The sequence below is a fragment of the Chinchilla lanigera genome, unplaced genomic scaffold (genome assembly GCF_000276665.1).
Source record: "Chinchilla lanigera isolate Chin_1 unplaced genomic scaffold, ChiLan1.0 scaffold00007, whole genome shotgun sequence".
NCBI lineage: Eukaryota > Metazoa > Chordata > Mammalia > Rodentia > Chinchillidae > Chinchilla > Chinchilla lanigera.
In genome coordinates, this window is record NW_004955408.1 from 33,404,552 (window position 1) to 33,428,254 (window position 23,703).

The window sequence follows — 23,703 nt, forward strand, 5'->3', positions numbered from 1 at the left end:
GATACCAGATTCACTTAATTTTTTAAAAAAGGAATACATTTTTAAAGGAATTATCTACTTGTTTTTCTTCGATAATTTAGAAGAAAAACAGCAAACCACGCTTACAGAATGGTACTCAGCTCAAGAGAATACTTTCAAGCCTGAATCTCAGAGACAGAGAACTGTTCCAAATGTGACTGAAGAGTATGATTTATTGGATGATGGGGGTGATGCTGTCTTTAGCCAGCTGGTAAGATCTTATTGGTTTCACAATGATATTTCTAGTAAAAATTATATAGGTTAACTTAGAACCACTTTTTCTTTACTTGTTTCTCAGGTTGTTTTTTTGTTTTTTTCATGCTGAGTATCAGACCCAGAGCCTTCCACGTGCTAAGCAGGCACTGTACAACTGAACTATATCCCTAACCCTAAACTTTCTTTTTAAAAAAATAATTTCCCTCTTTTGAATATGAGAAGTTACATACTACAGAAAGTCTTACAATTTTTTACTAATGTGTAAATTTTTTTCTAATGTTTAATATATCCATATGAACTCTACCTGAGTTTTTAAAAATACTTTTAAAGAATATTTTAGTCTAGAGAAGATCTGTTTGAGTCAGTGAACAGCATTTTCATCATATAAATTGATGAGTCTTAAGCTTTGGCTGCACATTGTTTTACCCAAGGGGCTTTTAAAGCCCTGTGGAATCAGGTCATTTGTCAGCAGGGATTCTGATGTATTTGATCTGGGACTTGGTGTAATGTTAAAAGAGCTCCCAGTAATGTCTTTTATGATTTGTAGCTGGAAAAGGGAACCACCGATATATAGGTATATTTAGTAATACCCTATCAATCAAAAACACAGTGTTGTGACTAGATCATAGTGTTTTGTTGACAAGATCATTCTTAGGTAAAAGATGAATATGAGAATGAAATACAGTATTGTAATGTTTGTAAGATGAAATGAGAAGCCTTTGCTATAATATCATATAATGCATTAATATATTATGTGGGGTTAGTAATTCTTATGGCCAGTATGACCATTTTTATATTCTTTGCAAGCAAAAGTTAAACTGTTCAATAATTCATAATTTTTCCTTTTTTTTTTTGAAGTCAGAGAAAGATGTGAATTGTCTTGAGCCATGGCTAATAAAGGAAATGGATACTTGTCTTTCGGACATATGGCTGCATAAAGATGTTGATGCCTTTGCTCAGGTCTTTCATCTTATTTTAACTGAAAATGTTAGTGGTATGTTCTTTTGAATTTTTAAATTACTCTTCTACAATTACTTATAATAGAAGTATAGTTGAATTGAAAGTATATGCTTTATGTTTTTTGTTCATAGCCAGTAATTTATTGTTTTGGAGTACTTTAATTCAAATGTACAAGTGTTATGGCTTGTACCTAGATGTCTTCCCAAAGCCTTAGGCATTCATAGGTGGTGGGAATTTTCTGAAGTGGCTGGATATAGGGTGTGTAATACTGGGACTAAGAGTGAGTGATAGCTAAGCTGATTTAGTATAGTTCTTGCTCTGGATAATGGAAGCCTTACTCTTCATTGGTGTGTGTGGCACCAATCAATAGGCTTATAGCCTGTGTGGAATATAAAGGGAGAGAGGAAAGGCTTGCTACTGCTGCTTTCTGCCTGATACATCATGAATGGTTCTTCTCTGTGATGCTTCTCTGCCATGCCATTCTGCCCTGGAGCCAGCTGAAACCTCTACATATTGTGAGCTGGAATAAACCTTTCCTCCTTCAATTTGTGGGTATCAAGTATTTTGTCCCAGCAGTGAAAAGTAACTAAGACAACAAATAACTATGTTTCTAGCATATCATAGTAAAATCATTAGGTATTACATTAATTTAGGGATTCTTGACCTAGGTGTGTATATACATGACAATTATATACAAAGATACTTTTATATATGTATATGTTCTACACATACGTATACTTTCATCTCCATACCTTATTACCCCCTGGGAAATAATTTCTGATGGCCTCAAAGAGATTTGTCATTTCAACAAAAGGAAGAAAAAAAATGGGTAATCAGTTTTGCTTTAGGTTATTAATTTAGAAAGTGAAAACATTTAGTATACCTTTAGTTATATGAGCTGAAGTTCTGATTCACAAGTACCTATTTTATGTCATGTTATGTTTTCACTAATAAGTTATCCTCCTTTTAGTAGTTGAGTATGATGGACATTGGTAACCAGAGCAGATTTGAGAACTCTAGACTTCTGGCAAAAGGCCGAGTGAGTAATCATAGAAAGTCTGTAGAGGAAAGGATTTAGAAGTTAAGTAGTACATCTCTTCACCTAAAACCCTTTAGCATTATTGTCATTATAATTATTATTGGTTTTCCTTTTGAAACATTTTCTTTAATCAATTTCTCATTTTCATACTTGGCTTCTTTTCGTTTCTCTGGCTGTAATTTCTTGGTTTTATTGATAAGATCTTTCTCTCTTTTTTTTTCCTGACCTCCAAAGATAAAATGTCCCAGGCCTCAATTCTTAGACCTTATTTCTGTTTACATTTACTATCTGCACGGATCTCATCTAGTTGTGGCTTTAAGTATTTTAAATGATCTCTCATTTTTCACTTCCAGTCTAACTTCCTCAGTGACTTTAGTACCCTTCATCACTTGCCATCTCCACCTAGATGTCTGTTAGGTATGTGAAAGTCTCTGTGTCTCAATCCTATCACCACTTTCTTTCCTCCCAGCCTGCCCTTTCCTTTGTATTTTCTTTTCAAAAAATGGGGATCTACTCACCTCTTTTTCTTAAGCCAGAAAGCATACTTAAAGTCATCATTAGCTTTGCTCTTGCTCTCTACTTTGGCAAATCCTACTAACTTTACCTTTTATAATAAATCCTAAATATGACCACATACTACATATCTGGAGTATTATAGTGCCTTGATAACTACTTCTGTTCTTAAGTTACTGCATTCTGTGCTCTGTAGAACAATGAGATTGATCATTTCAAAAATTCTACTGGACTGTTTTCAACTCTTCCATGCCTCTGACTACATTGTGAATAAAAATCAAGTCCTTTCCATAGTGGATCTTTTCCATGATGGGTCCTTTTTTTTAAATCTCAATTTCTATTCTGGTTATACCTGTCTTTTTGCTTTTTTTTCCATATATGTTGACATAGTCCCATTTTTCAGCCTTTGTTTTATTGTTTTTTATGCCTGGAATGGTATCTTTATAGACATTCAGGATACAGTTCACAGCCCCTTTCATTTAAGGCACTGCTTAGATACTGCCTTCTCAGAGAAGCCTTTTCTAATCACTAAAGTTACACCCTTTTCTCACTATTTCTCCTTACGTTGCTTTGTTCTTTATTGTGGTTTCATTACTTGACAGTATATATTTTTAATTTTTTATTCTCTGTCTCATCCACTATCATGTAAATTACATAAGGGCAGAAACCTTGTCCATTTTACTCATATTGGGGTCCCCACAGGTTTATAGTAGGTTTTTAAAAAATATTTATTCAATAACAATTTTATTTTAAGCAGCTTTACTAAACGATTATCCATTTGAACATTTTTAGTGATGGGAAGCTCACTAACTTTGTTAAAGGCTTTCTTTTAAATTTTGATTGTTTGAATTGCTAATTTATTAATATGATACAGCTTTTACCTTTTTCTGCTTCTGATGTGATAATGAATAGATTTACTGTGTATTTTTTCTTGACAAACTTTCAAGTGTATGAAGATAGTTATTTTTTGAGCTGTGTGTATTACTTTAACTGGTCTTATTTAACATGACTTAGTATATAGTCCTCTCCTGCCCTGTTCTGTCTTTCTTTGGGTATGTTTTGCCCAAACTGAGCTTCTACTCATGATCCTCCTGCCTCAGCCTCCCAGAGTACTAGGGTTACAGGCATGTGCTACCACATCTGACCCATTAATTCCTTATAAATTTCATTTTATAATTAGATTTGACCCATTTTTCCTTTTTAGAAGCTCTTTTTAAAAGTTTTGTTTTTAATATTAATACTTTAAATTTATACATTTATTAATCAATTGAATTATTTTTTAATTGATTTGCATGTTGAGAAGTAATTTTTTTGTTAGTGTATTCATTTCCAGTTTTCTTTATTTTGCCATTTAAGGATAAAATTTACTCAAATGAATTTAGTAATTTTTAAGAAATTTAATGTCTGAGACATATATCTTTAAAATATTTAAACATTTTAAGTATCTAAATATCTTTGGTTCTCCTTCTAGATATTACTTAATAGATTACTAAATAGTGGTCATCCTGGGACCTAGGCTTCTCCTATATATAGTTTATACATTTCCTTAAATCCATTGCTATAATGTCTACAGTCACATAAAATAAACCAAAAATGTTATTGTAGTTCTATGGTTTATGTACTTCTCATCTTTTGTTTCTAAAATCTCAACTCTTAATGGCCTGAGAGTTGGAAATACTTCATGTAATCTAAGAGACTGCAGTCTTTCTAGATTTCTTTGTTGGTGCTAACGTCTTCACGTGATCCTGTAGAAGCAGCTAATAGTAAGAGTAGGTATAGTCTGTTACTGCCTCACAAATGATTCCAAAACTTAACTCAGTTTCTCAGAGTTAAGAATGAAGAAGTGATTTAGGTGATTAAGCTGGCTTCTATTCTTTTATGAGATCCATTTAACATACTGATCGGGGCTGTAATCATCTGAAGGTTTGTTTTGGGTGGATGATCTGCTTTTGAGAAGGTTTATTCATGTGACTGGTGGCAAGAGGTTTTAGTTTGTTGCAGGCTATTGCCAGAAGGCCAGGTTCTTGCTGTCTGAGTCTTTCCATAGGGCTGTTTTATTACAGCATAATGTGGCACCTGGTTTCTCTGAGAGTGATAGCACAATTGCTGTCTGTGCTTTCAAAAATGAAAAGCAAACTACTGTAAAAAGTAAAAATACATGTCATTATATATTTGTCTAACTTCATAGACTGTGTCACACCAAGAGTGAACCCTAATGAAAACTGTGAAGGGGCGATTAGATGTCAGTCTAAGTTCATCACTTGTAACAAATGCAGCACTCTTGGCTAATAATAATAAGGGAGGCCATACATTATAGGGACAGGGTATATGGAATGTCTCTTTACATTCCTCTCAGTTTTGCATTGAATGTAAAAGTGCTGTAAAATAGTAAAGTCCCAAAAAACAAAAGCCCAAGGTAATTCTCTTATAAGTTCCCTCCTCACTTTTGAAACCACTGATTGATAATGATAGCAGATACATGTTTTAGAGTGTTATTAAATAATGAGGGTAAATAGGTATACTGTATATAGAAAACTAAATTTTTTCCTTTGTAATTACCTTAAATTTTACACTGAGTTTTTTTTTTTATTGATAAATTCTTTTTAAAATTGTCAGTTTTGTAATTTAAGCAAACTAGTGTTAAGCAATTATATATTAATTACTTGAGAAATACATTTTAGGAAGGATCGTTAATAGAATTTATCTTTCTGTGAAGGACTTCTATAAGAAGTAAACTTTCTGCTGATGTTTTCCTTGCTGTGCTTTAAAAATAGTTTGTCCCCACCAAAACTCATGTTGAGATTTCTTCCAAACTTATTTTCTTGAGAGGTGTTGGAACCTTTAAGAAGTGGTCGAGTCTGTAAGAGGGTTTATTCCTTTTCTATAAGGGATGAGTTGCTCTCACAATATAGAATTGGTTACTCCTAGAGTGTATTCTTGTAAAGGGAGGCTACCCCACAAGCTTGGCCCCTTTTGCATGTACCCATGTACCCTTCTCTGCCATGAATTGGACAGCATCAGGCTCTCTGAAGAAGCTGAGCACATGCTGGTGCCATGCTTTTGGACCTTAAGAACTGTGACCTAAGTAAACAGCTTTTCTTTATAAGTCTCCTAGTCTCCAGTTATAGTACCCAGTACAAAGCAAAAGAAAAACAGACTAAGACATACACATTAAGCATTTTGGAAGATAGCAGAATAGAATAATATAGAATTAAAAGAAATTTGTTGTGAAGTTTGCTCGAAATTTTTAAAGATTAATTATTGGTTACTAGTGAAAATGAACTTTTTCATATCATTTGGTGACTGAGGCAACATTTAGACTTAAGGAGATTTATAAGGGTTCTGAAACTTGATAGCTTTGCTATTTTAATTGCATAGGTGAATTTTAAATAGTTTAACAGTCAGCTTTCTTTTTCCTTCCTTTCAACTTACAGTGTCTGTTTGGTCCTGTTTATACAAGGACATATCAATGACTGTTTTCCTTGGATAATATAATTTAAGGGTTATATAATGTTCGTATGTGAAGTGAAGGAGCAAGTCCCAGGTTAATTGGACAGCCGCTTCTGCCATTTAAATTTTATTAAAAAATAGTTTTAAATAATTTGGAAGTTTTAACAGTTTTATTTTTTCTTCTTTTAGTTGATTACAGACATAGTGAAACCAGTGCAACAGCTCTGATGGTTGCTGCAGGACGAGGCTTTGCAAGTCAAGTAGAGCAGTTAATTAGTATGGGAGCCAATGTCCATAGTAAAGCATCAAATGGCTGGTAATTTTAGACTGCATCCATTTTTTGTATATCTTTACATATCTTTTTTTGAATTCTTACATTTGCCTTTATATTAAAAGCCATTATGTAATAATTGCTGGTGGATCTCTAATGGGTAAATAATTTTGAGTGGCTAGTTTTATAATTTTGAGAGCAAATTATTTTTATCTTAGTCTGTTATCTTTGAATTTTGGCAGGATGGCCTTAGATTGGGCTAAACACTTTGGGCAGACTGAAATTGTGGATCTTCTAGAGTCTTACAGGTAAAGCTTTAGTATTTTAAATTAATGTTCTTTTTTTTAAAGTGTGGCTATATAAATCATGGAATATATAAAATTAGGTTATTTATAGTCTTTTGTCCAAAGATTTTTATTTTTGTAATTAGAAGAAAACTTTCTTTCTGATTTTTTTGGATGAAAATCTGTTGTTTTAATGTTTATCTTATTTTTTATTTTGAAAAATCAAAAGAGGGATTTGCAGTTAAACATAGTAGGGTCAACATGTGTATTTATCTCTGCATTTCCTCAAAATCTCACTAAATGATGATAAAGGAATATGAAAGGTGTAGACTAACAACACCAAAGAGAATGAAAGAGAACACAGTAACTGATGGAAGATGTTAATACATGGAAGATGGATAACAGGCAGCTGATTAATAAGTGGAAATAGACTTAGCAGAACAAAGAAAACAGTTCTAATGAGAAGCAAGCACACCTTAGCTTTAGAACTCTTTGGTTTTCATTCAGTTGCCTTTATATGAAGCAATGAAGGAAGTGCTAAAAGCCAAAACCAAAAATCCAGAAAAGAGATGTGACATGGATTAAGAGCCTCGCATCACTTTCTTCCCTGCCATCAGATGATATCCCTTTCCCATCTTGGTAGGAAATAGGAAATTTATTTTAAAACTTGAGCCACAGAGGCTTTTGATTTTAGGATTATTAAGAAAAATAGCTGTGCAGGCTTTGAATTTGGGTTTACTACCTACAGTGGGAAAGTAGGGATGAGTTTATCAAATAACAAAGAGTGAAAATCTATAGACTGAGAGTTGAAATACCATCCGCTTCTTTCTGATGTGATCTACTGTCACCTTTTTCTGTTTGAAGTTTATGTTCTCAGCAGAAAACTTGGTAATTCTTTCCTGGAAAAATAGACCAAATTCTAGAGAAAATGTTTGGACTTATAGGAGGCTAGTTTTTTTTGAGACAGGGTCTTGCTATGCAGTTCAGGCTGGCCTTGAACCCACTGCGGAGCCCAGGCCGGCATCAAACTCATGGTGATCTGCCTGACCCAGCCTCCTGAGTGCTGGGATTACAGATGTGCACCACCACGCCCGGCTCCTTCAATGAAATGATCTTTAAACCAGATCACTTAACGGTCCCCAACTGCGTACTCAGGGTTTTGATACTTTCCTCTTTAAAAGGGAAGAACCGTCAAGAGTTGACCGTTAGACATTTGAGGAAGAGTTGCACCCATAAGTCCAATAAGCAAAACAGAGTGGCAGCAGAAAACTCTGGAACTTGGATGAAACTAAGCATCTTGGTTAGAAGAAACTTGGCCCATAAAAAGGTGCAGGCCAAAAATCTTCATTCAGATTTCATCTTCATGAGGCCTACTCTTATTTACCCAATTTCGTTTTGCACTCTACCTCTCTGCATTGTCCTTAACCTGTTCTATGTTTTCTTTTTTCTTTAGCCTATAGAATGTGCCACTCTCAATATACTGTGTACTTCACTGCTTTACTGTTTTTCTTCCTTCTCTCCAAGTAACTCTCCAAGTTACTGTTTTTCTTTTTTCTTTCTTCTTAGTACACTGCTTGTGTCTTTTGTTCAAGAAAAGTGCCTGGTTATAATAGATGATTAGTGAATATTTATTGTATGACTAAGTAAAAATATAGTGTACAATTTCAGAGTGTTTCTGATATAAAGTTGAGAAAATTGTCTACAAAGTACGAAAAATAGACGAGATGGAAAATTGTAGAAAAAACATTTAAAAAAAACCTTAATTTCTATGTACCTTTTATTAGGAAACTTTTAGAGAAAGTGTTTCACAAAAAATAAGTACAACAAACAGAAAACCCAAGAAAAAAATAGTATATCTAGTACAAGGATTAGGTGAAAGGAATGCTCTGAATACTGGTACAAAAGGAGCGTTAGGATGACAGCTGTCTAGCAGACCCATCCAGTCCCATAGGAACAGAAAAGATGGAGAGTTCAAGAGGGAAGTTTTTGAGAGGAAAAAATAATTACCTAATATTTTTAAGTGTATTAAAAAGCTTTTCAAGTATTTTGGTATGTTTCAGAAGAATTAGTAATAAATTCACAGAAAACTAAGTAAATAAAAATTAAATAATATTTACTCTTGGTGGGGAACTGAAGAAAGGAGATATAATCATAGTTCACAGTTTGGCTCAGCAGTATATAAAGTTTACAAGATCATAGTAAACTAAAAACTGAGTGAAGATTTTTTATTGTGGGATTTGGAGTGGGAGGGATGTTTATGGAAGTAGAGATGGTAACCTCATTTTTCCTTAGTTGGAGGTTCACAGATAATGACTAAATTTTTATTAAATAGCAGAAGATAAACATTGTTTAGAAATAATAGCAGTTAGTAAAAAAAAAAGCTTTAATTGCAAAAGATCCTAAGTAATGCGATTATAGGTTTTTGTTATAATGTTTATAAAATTATTTATTAGTGCTATAAATATGTTAATTTTACTTTTAAAATTTTTAAAATTAATATATGTTTGCAGTACATAATGATTACATTTATAATGGGGAGTTTGTACGTGTACATAATACATCTTAATTCTTTCTTGTCCCCTTTCCCTCTTACCCCTCCCTGCTCTCTCCAACTTTTGATCCCATTCCCATTTGAAAAAAGCTCTACATCCATTTTTTTTCTTCAATTCTCTCTTATTTTAAAAAGGGAAAAATCAGAAGGGCACTCTAGGTGCTTTGGGTATCTTATGAAGCTGATCTAATTATCTTTCTTTTTAAAGTGATGCTAGTGATTGAACCCAGGAACCCAAAACCTTGTTTGTGTATGTTTGGCAGGCAATCTACCACTGAGCTGCATCCTTTGCCCCTAATTATCTTTTACTAGAGACTTTAGATAAGTATAGATTATTTAGATTAGTTAGATAGATTTTTTAAAATATGTAAAAGAAGCTTTAATATATTTTGTAATACATTGATGGCTTCTATTTGTTGTCAACCTCTGAGAGTTCCCCCAAAAATAGATTCTGAAGTTAATATAGTAAATCATCTACTGCTCAAGAACATATAAAATGTGTTATTTGAGCTGAGATTTTGTATTTCTATAGATGTAGTCTCAGACATTGTAAGAAGTCAATGTTTATGAAATTATGTCATTTTGATTTCATTGATACTTTAGGTTAGAGAGTCTCAGAATTCTTAGTATATGCAAATGCTAATCCTGATACCGTTTTTTTTTGTTGTTGTTATTTTAATAATAGTACCCAAAATTAGCAATCTTTTAGCGATAACACTGTAAATGTTCCAATCATTATTCTGGTATTGCTGAGTATAGATACTATAGATTACCAAGTTAAACAGTTATCTTGGTAATACTTAGCCAGCGATGCTTTTTATTGCAAATTTCAAATATTTTTATTTTAATATTTTGCAGTACTGGGGATTGCATTGAGCTACATCAGCAGCCCTTTATTTTATTTAGAGACATGGTTTTGCTAAATTGCTTAAGTGGCCCTTTGTGGTCTTCCTGCTTCAACCTCCCAACCTCCCATGCATCACCATGCCCAGAAAATTTCAAATATTTAGAATTAAATTTATTATTGTGTTTGCTGGGTTGTTGATAGTGATTGTTGATAGTGATAACTCAGTTTTATAGTTTTATTCAAAGAATATATATCTTTACTTACCTGTTTAAAAGTAAAAAACAATAAATTTAGAATATTTTGCAATCGATCTTGATATTCAAAATCTTGATATCTTGTTATTACAAAGATATATAATCTTAATATTTTTCCTATTGAAAACAGTCTTGTTATTTTCTGCTAAGCTTTTTGAGAGAGATTGGGCTGAACTGAACTTTTTGGAAATCCTATTGATAATTATTAGTGATGGTAGTAGTTTACGTTTTTATAACAGGATGAAGAAAAGTAGTAGTTTATGCTGATTCTGGGCTTTTGGAAAATGGCACAACTAACCTGCTTTTACTATAGAATTATCTGCGGAGGTTTTTTTATTGTGGACTATTTATCAAAATATTATTTGTAATATTGAACAATTAGAAACAACCTGTTAAGAAAATATAAGTGAAGCCAGGCATGGGGGCACATGTCTGTAATCCCAGCACTCAGGAGTCTGAGACAGGAGGATCACCTCGAGTTTGAGATCAGCCTGAGCTGCATAGTGAGTTCAAGGACAGCCTGAAGTACATAGTGAGACTCGGTCCAAAACAAAATTTATACATATGTGTATGTATATATATACATGATAACCAATCATTTTTAATTTTTTTAAGGTAATTCATATACCATATAATTCACTTATGTAAATGTACAATTCATTTAATTTTTTTTTTTTTTTGTATGTTCATAAACTTATACTCTTTACCACAGTCAGTTTTAGGATATTTTCATCACCACAGAAAGAAACTTGTACCCAGTAGCAGTCACACCTTTTTTTCCCATTGACCTCACAGCCCTAGGTCAACCAGTAATCTACTTCCTGTTTCTAGAAATTTGTCCATTCTAGACATCATATAAATGGAATTATACAATATATGGTACTTTATAATTGGCTTCTTTCACTTAGCATAATGTTTTTAAGGTTTATTCATGTAGCTTTTCTTATGACTAGATTATCATTCTATGGATATAGAATCATTTATCCATTTGTCAATGAACATTTGTATTGTTTCCAGTTTCTATTATGAACAATTCTGATATGAACATTTGTATATGGTTTTTTTCTTAATTGATAGATATATGTAGATACATTTTCTTCCATTTCTCTTGTGTATAGATGTAGAAGCAAAGTTGCTAAGGCATATAGCAACTCTTATGTTTAACCTTTGAAGAAATGCTACAGTGTTTTCCAGAGTGGCTGCACTATTCTACATTCCTACAACGAATGTGGGAGGGTTCTAATCTCTCCACGTGCTCTCTAACACCTGCCACTTGTCTTTCTGATTGTGTCCATCTTACTGGATGAGCATCAGACTGTGGTTTTCATTTGTATTTTCCTGATGATCAATGAAGTTGAACATCTTTTCATATGCTTACACCATTTGTGTACTTCCTTTTGAGAAATGTCTTCAGTTTGTGATTTTCTAAAAGCACTTATTACCAATTTTTTTGTTGAATAAGGTGCTTAAAACCAAAGCATGAATTAAACTAAAGCATGAATTATAATCAGATTATATTATATTGTCACTTACCTTCCTTAGGGCATATTAGAAATTGGAAGAAGGGCATAGTGGGAATTATTGGTCTTTAAGAGTTACTCTTTTTAATGAAAACTGACTTGATCTTTTTTTTTTTTTTAAAGTGCTTCATTGGAATTTGGAAATCTAGATGAAAGTTCTCTGGTTCAAACAAATGGAAATGACCTCAGTGCAGAAGATAGAGAGCTCCTAAAAGCTTATCATCATAGTTTTGATGATGAAAAAGTAGATTTGGATTTGATCATGCATCTTCTGTACAATATCTGCCATAGCTGTGATACTGGTAAATAAATACCATCTAAAAGAACTGCAGCAAAATGTATACTTTGCTTTAAAAATTATTATTTTAATTATCCACATTCCTATGTAATTGCATTGGTAGTAATGCATGAATGAATCATGGTAATTTACAAGTACTTGAAACACATGTATAGTTCCTTATAATTGGTTCTTTTGATTGCCTCTGATTTCACAAGATTTAATATTAAAAAATTCTTCTCTAAGGTGCAGTATTAATTTTTCTACCTGGATATGATGAAATCGTTGGTCTGAGAGATCGCATCCTGTTTGATGACAAGCGGTTTGCTGACAATGCACATAGGTAAAATCTAAAGTTTTATATTTGTTGCTTAAAAGAACAGACAGGCACGACAGTATATTTCTCTTTCAATTGTCAACAGATATCAGGTCTTTATGCTTCACTCAAATATGCAAACGTCTGATCAAAAGAAAGTATTAAAAACTCCACCTGCAGGTGTTCGTAAAATAGTAAGCTTCATAAAATTTTTTCCCCATTATTATTAGTCATTGTTCTTCTTTCATATTACTTATAAAATAATACTTTGTTGCAGATTCTTTCCACAAATATTGCTGAAACCAGCATAACAGTCAATGATGTTGTCTTTGTTATTGATTCTGGAAAAGTAAAAGAGGTATGTATAAGTTGTATTTTTACTTAAAAGAAGAAGGTTGAATTCTCTTCCAACAAGTGCTTTTTCTAAACAGAATTCACTTTAGTGGAAAAACTTATTCTAGATGAATTTAGCGTAGTAAATACTGATTTCATGCAAATATTCTACCTTAAATTCAGTATATAGAATATATTTTATTTTAGCAAATTAGAAAAAAGTTAACTTCTATCATTAAAAACTAGAAAGAAAGAAAAGACTTGGTTACTTTTTTTTTTTCTTTTTTGAGAGAGGGTCTCACTATGCAGTTCAGGCTGGTCTTCAACTCACTTTGCAGCCCAGGCTGGCCTCAAACTTGCAACGATCCTCCTGTGTCAGCTCCCAAGTGCTGGAATTACAGGCATGCACCTGCACGCCCGGCTCAAGGCTTGGTTACTTATAGTGAAAATGTCATCACAGTATGAATTCAGTTGTACATTTTCTGTGTTTTTCTCCTAGCTCTGGGCATAGACCAGGTCCCTCATGTTTATTGTTAAGATTTTCAGTTCGTAATAGTAAGTGTAGTTCAAGAGAGCTTTGATGAAAAGAATAAGAAAACTCCAAACAATCAACCAACCAGCCCCCAAACCCTCTTAAACCAGTGGTCAACAAGCAATAGCCAGCATTCAATCTAGACTTGCTACCTGCTTTTGTAAAAATAGGATCATCACTTTTACCTAGTGTGTATAGATGCTTTCACACTGTGTTGGTATCTAAATAATGACCTAAATAGACCTTATCAAAGGCTAAAGTATTTATAACTTGGCCCTTTGCAAAAATAGTTTTCCAACACCTGATATAAATAAAAGGGAATAATTATTTCCTTTCAGTATAGAAATGCCTAGCAATTCTCAGTGCCCCTTTTAATAGAGCCATTCATTGAAAGAATGAAAATGATAGAAGTAATTGATTTGTCAAGGAAAGCAATATTATTTCTTTTGTAGAAAGCAAGTTATGTTTCTTTAGTGGATATAAGTGATCATTTTTAATGTGAAGAAATTAATATTTTAAATGTAGTTTTGAGGAATGTCTTATGGAGAGTAACATTTTATTAAAGAACTTGGTCAGATTTATTACAGTTGGATACTGCAGTGAAAGGATAAAGTTTATTTTTTGTAATAGAACAATAGTGAATATTTTCAATAAAACTGAAGTGATCTAATATCAGATTTTACTGCTCTAGAGTTATGTAATGTAGGTGGAAGTAGGTTTTAGATATTTTATCTTTTTTTTTCTTTTTTGGGTACCAGGAATTGAACTCATGACCTCAGGTTTGCCAAGCAAGCACTTATGCCCCTGAGCTATATCCCTGGCCCGGTTTGAATATTTTAGAAATTCCTCTAATTGGGTAATTTGTAAATTGTAAATTTATTTTTTAAATAAATTATAGTTTAAACATACAGGTACTATCAAGTTATTTTATACACATAATTGACAAATGAAATACTTTCATTAAAAATTGAGTTACATTTTCTTTTTTTTTTTGTGGTACTAGGAATCAAACTCAGGACCTTGTGCTTGCCAGGCAGGTACTTGTGCCACTGAGTTATATCCCTGGCCTTGAGTAACATTTTCTAAAAATTCTGTAATTAAACTATTATGAGAACCTATTTTTATTTGCTGTATGTAGTTATTTTAATTAATTAAATTTGTGGCACCATGACTTGAACCCAGGACCTGCTCACAGAGCCACATCTGTATGCTTTTATCTTTTACTTTTAAATTATTATTATTGTGGTTTTTTGAGACAGAGTCTTGCTGTGTAGTTTAGGCTGGTCTGGAATTTGTGGCACCCCTCCTGCCTCAACCTTCCATGTGCTGGGATTACAGGCATGCATTACTATGCTTGGCTTTTATTTTTTATTTTGAGACAGGGTCTTACTAAATTACTAAACTGCCCAGACTGGGCTTGAATTTGTGATTCTCCTGCCTCCATCTCCCAGAGCACTGGGATTACAGACATGTGCCACCACACCCAGCCCATGTAGTTATTTTACGCAAAGGAAAACATGTCTGTCAATAACTGAGGTATATATTCTAGTTAGGGATGTATTCTTTTAAAATATTTCTCTGCAGATTTTCACTTTAGTTTCTTTGAGGTTAGTAATGATTTTCTCATATATTTTCCTTTGCAACATCCAAAATAGGCTTTTTAAGTATCTCAGCAGGAAGTAAAGTAAGAGTTAAAAATTCTTGGCTATGGGATAAGATTAGTTTAATTATTGTTATTTTTCCGGATCAGCTCCCTGGAAAAAAATATTTCAGAAAATGTTTTTCCCTGATCACTCAGTGTTTATAACAGTGAAAATGTGATAGAAAATGCCCTCCAGAGAATAGATCAGTTTTCCCAGTCTTCATTTCTCATGAGAACCTACTGCCATGAATAGCAGATAGCTCAGCAAAGCATTGAAGAGGGTAATTTTATGGCTTCTCTGAGTTTAATTTTGTTTTCATTCTTTTCTCCTTAGTGTTTTTAACTAGAGTATCTGGATTTTTCAGAGTCAATACTTTGTTCCAATTATTTAATCAAGATAGTACTTTAAACTGGGTGTGTAAAATATGTTGATAATGTTTCCAGCTGTTTTCTCTTAAGTACCTTCTATGTTTTAACATAAAGATGATTTAAATATTACAGAAATCCTTTGATGCTTTGAATTTTGTTACCATGTTAAAAATGGTCTGGATTTCAAAAGCTAGTGCCATACAACGAAAAGGCAGGTAATGTATGTTTAATGTACATTCATTCAATTGTGTGTCAAATGGAATCATTTTTATGTATATTACATATTTATCCTATATCCCACCTTCTGTGACATGTTAATTTTCAAGTTAATGTTGAATCTTTGTGAAGCTAACCATTTTAATGCTTTTTTAAGAGCTGAATTTAAGTTATATTGAAATTTAGGACTGTGGTATAGTGCACCCTGAGATATAAGATGCTAAATAAACAAAAGCAAAAATTCTATAAATATTTACAATACAGGAGAAAGGGCTAATTTCCTTATTATAAAAAAAAAGCTCTTTAAGAAAATTGCTGGGCATAGTGCCACATGCCTTTAATCCCCAGCCCTGAAAGACTGAGGCAAGAGGATTGCCACAAGTTTGAGGCCAGCCTGGGCTACATAGTGAATTCAGGGGCAACCTGAACAATACAGTGAGACCTTGTTTCAAAACCTGCCACCCCCCAAAAAAGAAAAGAAAAGAAAATCAACAGCTAATTATAATGTATATAGAACAAAACAGTTGGTTTATCAAAATAAAGAATATGCATGCCCCATTAATAAACAGGTGGCCTATATGCCCTCATATGTACCACCACATATATACCAAAATAAGAACAAATTAAGGGAGGACTATTTTTTATCAGATTGAGTTTGATAAAAATGTTTTACATTATGTACAATATAATGGCAAAAATATAGGCCAGGAGACTTCCTTTATATATTAATGAGAATATAGATTGTTATGCCTTCTTCAGAGGGTGAATTAAAACTATCCAAATACAGCCTTAGATCATTTATTTCACATTTCATAATTTATCCTGATTATACTTTTACATATATGGAAAGGTGTAAGTTGAAGACTGTACTTTACAGTGTCGTATATAATAATACAAATTTTAGGAGCAATATAGTGTCTATTAGGAAATGATTATGTTAATAACTACACAATAGCTTATTAGGTATCTGTTAAAAGGAGGAATTTTTTTTTTTTTTGGTTTTTCTCCGGTACCGGGAACCGAACTCACGACCTTGCGCTTGCCAGGCAGGCGCTTTTGCCGCTGAGCTAAATCCCCAGCCCCAAAAGGAGGAATGTTTATCCCTATATTCTCATGTGGAAAGAATTTTCAAATATTTACAGAAGTATATATAGACACATCTATGAAGAATCTGGGAGAAACATTAAAAACCATAGTGTATTGATTCTGAAAAGGAGGATCTGTGGGGCCCTTGGAGAAAGGAGACTTAATTTTCATTTTATATCCAAATAATATATATGTCTATATATTATATATATGTGTGTGTGTGAGTGTGTTATTTATTTTACTGTGTACTTGGATTACTTTTTTGTTTCTTAAAAATTTTATTCATTTGTGGGGTTGGGGATCATACCCAGGGTCTTCTGTATGCAAGGCAAGCACTTTATACTCCAGCCCATTTTTTCATTTTTAAAAAGGCAAGATTAAAAGACATATTTTTCAATAATTGTGTATAATTACTGTTGCAATTCAACTGACCAGAAAACATGAAATGCTGACTTTGAAAAGAATGCTTCAGAAGTGTGCGTGGTGGCAGATCCCTGCAATCCTAGCAGGGGGTGGGCTGAGGCAGGAAGATTGCTGGGATTTCAGGGCCCACCTGAGCTATACAGTGAGACCCTGTCTCAAAAACAAAAACAAAACAACAGGAACCCCCAAAAGAATATCTCATATACTGAAGACTTATGAGTATTTTTTCTGTGTGACTTTATAGAATGCCCATGAAGTGTTTGTTATTATCTTGTTATTAGTCAGTTGTTCTTGTATGACAAAATGTGACTTGAAACATTGAGGTGGGTTAGGTACTGTTAGTACTGTGTTATCTAAAATGAGGGTCAGAAATTACAGAAATTTTCATTGTCATTTTTTCGACAAATTTTTATTGAAATCTTTAACTGTGCAAGTGGTAGGAATACAGTGGTGAATAAACTATAGACTGCTGGGTGAAGTTTAGTGACTGCACTTCAGGATATACTATATTAAGCAATTTTAACACTGTATGATCTGCCCCAGAACTTGTAATATTTCTAGGGGAGCTAAAGTTGAATCTGAGACAAATACAGAAGAGCTGAGAAAAGGCATTTCTAAAGGGCAGAGGGAAAGAGTAAGATCAATAGAAAAGAAAGAGCAGGCAAGTTGTTTGGGTAGAATTTAGTTTAGAAGAGAATAGTAAAAAACAGGCTGAAAGTTGGGGATAAGTCCTTAAGGACCATTTTACCTTTCTTTCTCCTTTAAAAAGGTAAATGAAGAATAACATAATTATAGGATTGTTTCAGCTCTTTGGAGAATGGATTGTCAGGGACCAAAAATGATGACCAGGTCACTCTCTTATAACTTTCAGGTATTTGGAGATGAAGATGAAGGTAGCCTGTATTGATGTAGTGGTGGTAGAAATAAAAGAAGTAAACAGTTAATTAAAGAGAGCAATGTTGTATGCCTGGGGGAAGAGAGGTGAGGAAAAAAGTAGAATCAAGGATATTATCCCAGTTTTTATCTCAGAAAATTAAATGGTTGGTGCTGTTGTCAGGTAGGGAAGATGGAAAGAGCATTTATTTGGGAAGAAAAATCAACTTTTGGTTGTGTTGAATTTGAATTGTAATACTTTTGATAATAAAATTCTTAACCATAAATAAAAAGAATTTGAATTGGCTGAAAAATTCAAGTGGAGTTGTCCAAGAGACTTGCAAGGTATAGGTCTATAATTAGGATAAAGAGGTCTAGGATGGATGGCAGTCAAAGTGAGGAGCATAATTAAGATCACCTCAGGAGAGATGGTAGTATGAGAACAGAGGGAGAAGGCCCATCTTCTGCGAAACATCAATTTTTAAGGTCTAAGAAGAGACCTTAGAGAAAGTTAGGTATGTAGGAAACCTGAAAGGTATATTGTAGGGAGTATTTGATGAAGAAATGCGTGTCCAACAATGTAGAAGTGGATACTTCCATATTGCTATGATTTAACATATTTAGTCCTGATATTAGCTGACATAGTGACTGGATGTGTTTTAAAAGAGACTGCCTTCATGATATTTCTCTGTTGTTTCATAGGAAGTTACACAGGACTCTATGTGAGATAAATTTTAATACCATGAAGATGTGTAGTGTGCCAGGCATGATGATGCATGCCTGTAATCCCAGCAGTAGGGAGGCTGAAGCAGGAGGATTGTTGCTAATTCGAGACCAGCCTGGGCTACAAAGTGAGCTCAAGTCCAGCCTGAACCTCATAGCGAGACCCTGTCTCAAAAAGACCAAAAGAAAAAAAAAGATGTGTAATGCATAATTTTTGCAACTCTAATCAATGGTAGTAGCTTGAACACAATGCTTGATAATAGCTTGGCAAAATTCATTGAATTTAGATTAGTCAGTATTTATTCATGCTTTGCTCTTTACTTGATCTCAAATGTGTATTTCTTTTGATTTTTACCATATCCCTAACAGGTGAGTGTTATTTGTGAATCTCTGTAAGTAAAAGGAGCCCCAGACAATTGAAGTATTTTCTAAACAGATTCTTGGGAAATAAGGATTCAAGCTCAGATGTCTTCATGTTTTTCTCTCTCTCAAATCACATTACTTTTACAGTTTATTATAGTGTTCATTTTTTGTTTGAGTATTAATTTTGTATTTTGTTTTTAAGAGCGGGGCGATGTAAACCTGGAATTTGTTTCCGTCTGTTTAGCAGACTCCGATTTCAAAACATGTTGGAATTTCAGACTCCGGAACTTTTGAGAATGCCGTTACAGGTAGAAATTTAATACTAAAATACTTTCTAGTGGATAAGGAGATGGAGGGGCCATTTTAACTTCTACTACTTGGACTTGCAAAGCAATCCATTTATAAAACGATTGCATATTATAGATAGTGGATACTGTATAATAAGATTTTTTTTTTCTGTATTAAAAAATTGTAAGACTTCAAAATTTTAAAGAATTAACTGAATTAAATTATAGGCCAGTTTATAAGGATATTGTTTTTATGTACTATTTTAAGAGTTTCAGCTACATAGTATTCATTCTAAAAATTCTCAATAGAATTAGAAAATACATTATTTAAGGTCTAAAAGATAATACTGATATCTCAGGTGCTGAGGTTAGCTTGATAACTTAGGAATGGATTCAGTAGGATTTCTTGACCTTTATTGTTTTTCTTTAGGTTTTAGAACTTCATGAAATAATCATATACCCTGTGTAGTTTCTAGGGAAAACTACCAGATATGTGTTAATTTGATTCTTTAGTGTATTAGTTTAGATGCTGGCTTCTAAATTATTAAAGAAATGCAGGATCATGTTTTTGGCATCTGTACAGCTCAAGTGATTTGCCATCTCCCAATGCCTATGTCTTCCTCCTGGTGTTGGACATATATTTCCCAGTGTTGCAAACAGGATAAAAGCACCCAGACTTGTAAAAAATTTTTTGGCAAGGCAAACTTCATTTCTGCAAAAGGCTGTGCTGCCAGACAAAGAGGTTGTCCCCCAGTTTATCCCTAACAGTTTTTCCCTAAAGGGTGATGTAGTTACTGTGCCCGTTCTGTTGGTGTGAGCATGGCTTTATAATCTTAACTCCATAGGCTAGTTTGATGAGGTCATGTTTGCTAGGCAGAACAGATTCTGTGACTCAGGAATCTGTTACACACAAAATTTTTGACTAGTGGACTGACACACAGCCCCTTGTCGTAAGTTGTCTCTCTGAGGAATGGGTGAAACAGGCACATGCACATTTTACAAGAATAAGATTTTACAGAAAAATAGAGATTTGTATAAAATGGAATTACCTTAAATATTCCTTTTGACAGAAAAAACCTTTCTCATACTGGAAAAAAACCTAAAATTCTTAGCAAGGGTCTAACTTACCTGTTTTTTCTGTGTTTCCAGTTTTATTTCTTACCTTTCCTCTACAAAGATTAATAATTTTAGCCTTCCAAACACATCTTATTTCCTTGTACTTTAGAATCTTAATGTTTGTTGTCCCCTTCCCTAAGTTCCTCTTGCTTCTTTCTTCTATGATACAATCCTGTTCTTTGATTATGTATTAAGTGTCATTTCCTTAGGGAAACTATCTTTGGTTTCCCACAGTCTCTGTCTTCTGCTTTCTCCTGAAATTCTTTATCTCTTTGGCTCCTGTATCCTTCATAACACTTACCAGAATTGTAATTAGGTAGTTAATTAAATATTTAAAGGTCTTTTCCACACTATAGTGTAAACTTCATGAGAGCAGACCCTTGTTCATTCTCTTTTTCTCCAACTTGCTGCATAGTGCCTTATACCCAGAAAGTACCTAAGCATTTGTTGAATGTGTAAAAATATTCCAAAATATAATAAGTATATAAGGGAGAAGATAATCTTTTTTCATAGTGATTCTGAGTGTTAACTGTACATGTAAGAACTCTGTAAGGAGATGTTGCCAGAGGTGACAGTGGTAATTTTGGTCTCAGTTGACTGAGGATATTAAAGTTGACACCCCGTAGCACAGTACAAGCCCATGTTTAGTAGAAAGATATTATTCCCTCTATTATGCATTCTAATTTGAGACTTTACAAGACTGTGTTTGGGAACTATTATGTCCATGATTTCTTTAAAAAAAAAATTTTTTTTTTTCTCCATTTTTGTGTTATTTCCTTTCACAAAAAGTTATTTACTGTTTTGACTTACAGGAACTTTGTTTACATACCAAACTGTTAGCTCCAATTAATTGTACCATTGCTGATTTCCTTATGAAAGCTCCTGAGCCTCCACCAGCTTTAATTGTAAGAAATGCTGTACAGATGCTTAAGGTTGGTGTCTTAATAGGTTTATTTTACTTGACTTTTTTTACTTGAAATTTAAACCAAATATATCTTAACTAATTTTGTGTTGTTGAAAACTATCTTAGATGATCATACGTTTTGAATAGTACTCTTATAATTAATAATAGATAAAACAGTAGTTATTTATACATGTGTATTTGAAGAAAAGTCTTTTTATGAGATACAGTATCAAAAGAAAATTTTTGTTTTTTGGTTAGTTAGTTGTTTGACGTAGGGTCTCTCTTTGTAGTTCAGGCTGGCCTTGAACTCACTATGTAACCCAAGCTAGCCTTGAACTCTTTGCGATCCTCCTGCCTCAGCCTCCTGAGTGCTGGGCTTACAAGCATGCACCATCATGCCTGGCTGAAAATTTGCATTATTTCTTCTGGGCTTTTAAAGTTAAACACAATTTTTTCATGTATAATTCTGTTCTCTATTCTTTGATTTAGACAATAGATGCAATGGATACATGGGAAGATCTCACTGAGCTTGGATATCATTTGGCTGACTTGCCAGTAGAACCACATCTTGGTAAAATGGTGCTATGTGCCGTTGTTTTAAAGTGTCTGGACCCCATCCTTACGATTGCCTGCACATTAGCTTACCGAGACCCTTTTGTACTGCCTACTCAGGCCTCTCAAAAACGTGCTGCTATGCTTTGTAGGAAACGTTTCACTGCAGGAACCTTCAGTGACCACATGGCACTTCTCAGAGCATTCCAGGTACCATTACTATCATTTGCTTCTGAAGATGTTGTGTTAAAAAGGTTTCTGGGGTAAGTGTAACAGTTTAAAATAATAGTAAGCAATAATAAAAATTTATTAATTTGTTTTATTTATGAAGTCACATTTTATTAACAGCCCAGAAAAATATCTTCTTGCTGTTAATATGTTAAAATTATCAGTTTTTCTCTACTTCGTTTTTTCCCTCATTTTCTTCATATAGGAATATGTGAATGTATGTATGTGTGTATATATACATATATTTAGCTTGGAAGAAAATTTTATTATATTTAATATCCATTTGTTAGATTTTTAAAAAGAGTACAACTTTTATGTTCAAGACACTATGTCAAGAACATAATTTTATGAAGCAAAAATCATTTATATATGTGTATTTGAAGAAAAGTCTTTTTATTAGACCAAATAAAACTTTTTAAGATAATGGAAATTGAGGAAAGAAAACATAAGGGAAGTGATCCTCTGAGAAAGAGAAATGAAATATAATTTAGAAATCCAGATATATGGAGAAGAATATCTTATTTCTTGAAAAGATAAACATCAATCATGAGCTCTTAAGTAAGTATTATTAACGGTGACTCATTGTTACTAGTTGAGTGTATTATATGGATATGTAGATGAGTTGAATGATAGAGGGAAATTTGGAGTAAAATCTCTGCATTTTGTTTTTTTACCTTGCTCCTACAAAAGCAGATAGGATAAATGATTGGTTTGGTCTTTCCGTTACATTCTAAAGGAAGAGAACTCGTTTTCAATGAATAGGTTTTCAATACTGTATGTAGAGTATTTCATTCTCAGTTTAAGGGGTTGATGTGCACATTAGTTTTGGAGAACGACAGAGTGGCAGAATTCTTAGATACAAAAGTGTTAGTGGTTTAGTTGAAAATCTTCCACAGTTTTGGGGAATAATGCTAACAAGTGCATCTGTGAAGGTAATTCTTATGTGTTGCTCATTTAGGTCACTTGATACTTAGTTCTTGTGGACAGTTTATAATTGGCTGTCATAGCAACTGTAGTAAAAATTAGCTAGTGATACATTTCATATTTTATAGGATAATTAAAATAAGAATTTGACTGGGATTAAGATAGTGGTTTTCAACTGCTTTGTTGCCTCACCAAGAAGTTATTGGTAAATGTGTCTTGTTTGTAATTACTCTGTTTTTATAGGCATGGCAGAAAGCACGAAGTGATGGGTGGGAGCGAGCCTTTTGTGAGAAGAATTTCCTTTCACAAGCTACCATGGAAATAATTATAGGCATGAGAACACAGTTGCTTGGTCAGCTTAGAGCATCAGGTAGAGTCTTCTTCCAAAAAAAAACATTTAAACTGACTTATTCATAACATTTCTAGCGCTATGATGTCATCTATTATTTTTATATATTATCATGTTTTGTATCTTATATTCCTGAACTGATTTGTGAATTTCTACATGATACTAACTTTTGCTTGTTGAAAAAAACGTACTGCAAAAAAATCATAGTTGAGAAATAAATGAGCAGAAGCTAAACCCTTTTTGATAGTGTTAGCAATGAAAAATTTG

At 33.3% G+C, this 23,703-nt stretch overlaps 1 protein-coding gene across 1 annotated transcript in view; it reads left to right on the forward strand.

Annotated features, from left to right (window-relative positions):
• The window catches only part of Ythdc2 (YTH domain containing 2), a 67,367-nt gene that overhangs the window by 23,730 nt on the left and 19,934 nt on the right, over positions 1-23,703 (forward strand). The window contains exons 9-21 of the mRNA XM_005376515.1: positions 81-229; positions 1,093-1,228; positions 6,386-6,512; positions 6,710-6,775; positions 12,047-12,225; positions 12,447-12,543; positions 12,623-12,710; positions 12,794-12,874; positions 15,525-15,607; positions 19,279-19,384; positions 21,292-21,411; positions 21,873-22,145; positions 23,331-23,457. Of these exons, the coding sequence (XP_005376572.1) occupies positions 81-229; positions 1,093-1,228; positions 6,386-6,512; positions 6,710-6,775; positions 12,047-12,225; positions 12,447-12,543; positions 12,623-12,710; positions 12,794-12,874; positions 15,525-15,607; positions 19,279-19,384; positions 21,292-21,411; positions 21,873-22,145; positions 23,331-23,457 (1,632 nt within the window). The remainder of the gene's footprint in view (positions 1-80; positions 230-1,092; positions 1,229-6,385; positions 6,513-6,709; positions 6,776-12,046; positions 12,226-12,446; positions 12,544-12,622; positions 12,711-12,793; positions 12,875-15,524; positions 15,608-19,278; positions 19,385-21,291; positions 21,412-21,872; positions 22,146-23,330; positions 23,458-23,703) is intronic.